This window comes from Octopus bimaculoides, chromosome Z, assembly GCF_046866305.1.
Source record: "Octopus bimaculoides isolate indiv1 chromosome Z, ASM4686630v1, whole genome shotgun sequence".
Lineage (NCBI taxonomy): Eukaryota > Metazoa > Mollusca > Cephalopoda > Octopoda > Octopodidae > Octopus > Octopus bimaculoides.
In genome coordinates, this window is record NC_142944.1 from 47,865,424 (window position 1) to 47,868,380 (window position 2,957).

The 2,957-nt window shown below is 39.2% G+C and overlaps 1 protein-coding gene across 2 annotated transcripts in view; it reads right to left on the reverse strand.

Moving 5' to 3' along the window:
- Window positions 1–445: 445 nt before the first annotated feature.
- LOC106875952 (protein NipSnap) overlaps window positions 446–2,957 on the reverse strand; it is a 52,320-nt gene continuing 49,808 nt past the window's right edge. For both annotated transcript variants that reach the window (XM_014924288.3, XM_014924287.3), the window contains exon 10: window positions 446–1,143. In XM_014924288.3, coding sequence (XP_014779774.1) covers window positions 1,079–1,143 — 65 coding nt within the window. In that variant the 3' untranslated portion in view covers window positions 446–1,078. The remainder of the gene's footprint in view (window positions 1,144–2,957) is intronic.

The window sequence follows — 2,957 nt, forward strand, 5'->3', positions numbered from 1 at the left end:
AACACTTTTTACTCCATTACGTTGTCAACATGGTTTTCAAGATATACATATATATACACGCACACACACACATATATATAATCAGCCACTGATGATGCTTAAAGAAGCATAAATTCATATTTAGTAATTCCACTGATAAACACTTTTCATCTGCTACTGGTATACTTACGTTTTTTGATACTATATGTCTATAAGATGCCTTCTTGAGACAAATATTGCAGTTTCCAGGCTTTCTACAATATGTGTCTATGTTAAACATGCTAATAACTAACATATATATATACATATACTCAACCCAAAACCATGTGGTAGGGAAACAAACTTCTTAGCACACAACCACGTCTGCTCCTTGTTAATCCAACCATGAACATAGAAAAAAAAAAAAGCTGAACATTTTTAAACAATAAAAAAATTTTTTTAATGGAAAAAATTCCCAAAAAACAACAACGCTTTATTAAAGTTTTATTCAAAATCAAAATCTCCCCCTGCCATTGACATTTTAAAACACTTTATTATTTTATTTCTGAAGTTATAAATCACTTCTGGAGGGAAGAAAAAAAGTTAATATATATATATATACACACATATATATAGTTAGATATATTTTTTGTTATAAGTGATAGGAGGAGGAGGAAGAGAAGCTGGGAAAAGAGGGTCAGAGAGCAGGAAGTAAATATAGTTTACAAATAGAAGTGTTTTCTTAACTTGAGAGAAAACTAGTGTGTACATGTGTATGTGTATGTGTGCGTGCATGTGTGTGTCCACCCGTTTCTTAGAAAATGCTTCAGCTTCTACTCCCAAGTACTAATATAAGCATCAGTAGTACAGGTGGGTACCTGAAGATGTCCCACTCTAAGAACAGCAGCAGCAGCAGCTACACTCTTGAAGATTCCACCATTTCTTTATTTTTATTTTTATTTTTGTGGTTGGATGTTAAAGAGTAGAATTACAATGACAAGGGGTTTGAAAGCAGGTGGGTTTCTTTTTTATTTTTTTCCTTTTTTTTTTTAGCTTTTCTTTAACAAGTTTGTATAGAGTGATGTTGCAATGCGTTATCTTGTATATTTAATAACTGCTACTACTGCAATGGTGAAAATGGTGTTGGAATCAGGATGCGTGACTCCATGTGTCGTATCAGCGGCACTGTAAGAACAATGAAAGAAAAAAGGGTTAAAAAAAAAAAAGCAATGTATAATGAAGCAAGCAAAATATTGAAAGAAGTATTCACTGTTTGATGCAATTCATAGATGCAGGCATGGCTGTCATCATCATCATCATCGTTTAACGTCCGCTTTCCATGCTAGCATGGGTTGGACAATTTGACTGGGGACTGGCTGCACCAGGCTCCAATCTGATCTGGCAGAATTTCTACAGCTGGATGCCTTCCTAATGCCAACCACTCCGAGAGTGTAGTGGCTGCTTTTACGTGCCACCGGCACGAGGGCCAGTCATACGGTACTGGCAATGGCCATGCTCAAAAAGGTGTTTTTTACGTGCCACCTGCACGGGAGCCAGTCCAGCAGCACTGGCAACGACATTGCTCGAATGATTTTCTAACGTGCCACCAGCACAAGTGCCAGGAAGGTGACGCTGGTAACGATCACGCTCAAATGGTGCTATTTACTGGCCACTAGCACGGAAGCCAGACAGCTACTCTGGCGATGAACACGCTCAGACAGTGCTGTTAGTGCTCCACTGGCACAGGTGCCAGTCATTGAGTATGTTTCAATTACGATTTCACTTGCCCCAACAGGTCTTCGCAAGCAGAGTTTAGTGTCCAATGAAGGAGAGGTTGGCATGGGTGCCAGTCGTTGCTTCTCAACTACAAGGATCTGAGTCCAGTCTCACTTTGTGGCACCTTGAACAAGTGACTTCTACTATAGCCCTGGGCTGAGCAAAGCCTTGCAAGTGGATTTGGTAAACAGAAACTGAAAGAAGCATCATTGAATATATACATATATATATCATCATTGTTTAACGTCCGCCTTCCATGTATGCATGGGTAGGACAGTTGACAGGAGCGGGCCACCCCAGGCTACTGTATCGGTTTTGGCAGGGTTTTTACAGCTGGATGGCCTTCCTAACACCAACCACTCTGCAGAGTGGACTCAGTGCTTTTTACATGGCTCCAGCACAGGCGAAGTGAGTTTTGGTATGATTTTTTACAGCTGGAAGCCCTTCAAAATGCCAACCACTTTACAATGTAGACTGGATGCTTTTTATGTAGCACCAGCACTAGCAGGGTCACAAAGTAACTTGCAAGACAAGGGATTTTGAGGGGAGGGAGCATTGGAGGAGGTGATCTTGTATCAGTTGATGAAAAGTTAGAGTGTGAGAGAGAGAGACAGAGAAGCAGAAACAGGTGTCTTACTATAGAGGAGGTACATGGTTACTTGGCGAGAGAGAAAGAGAGAAGAGGAAGAGCAGGGGAAGAAAGAGGAAGAGAGAGTGAAAGGAAAGATATATATATATATCCTATGATGACTGAAAAGAAAATATGTATAACTTCAACAGAATCAAGCCATGTCAATTATTGGTAATTTTCTCAATGATGTGCATATCTTTCACTGATATGCATACATATATATATATATATATATATATATATATATATATATATATACACATACACACTGCAGGTTGTTCCTTCAGTTTCCTTTTGTCAATTTTGCTCACAGTGGAAGGGCCAATCCAAGAATATGGTAGATAACACATCTGCCCAAAGTTCTGTACACTGAGATCGAACCTAGAACCACAGGATTTAACTACACACCCATATCTGTACCCTTGTCTTGCAAGTAATAATGATAATAATAATAATAATAAGCCTTTCTACTATAGGCACAAGACCTGAAATTTTGTGGGGAGGGGTTAGTCAATTACATCAACTCCAGTGTTCACCCTAAAAGGATGAAAGCCAAAGCTGACCTCAGCAGAATTTGAACCCAGAACATGAA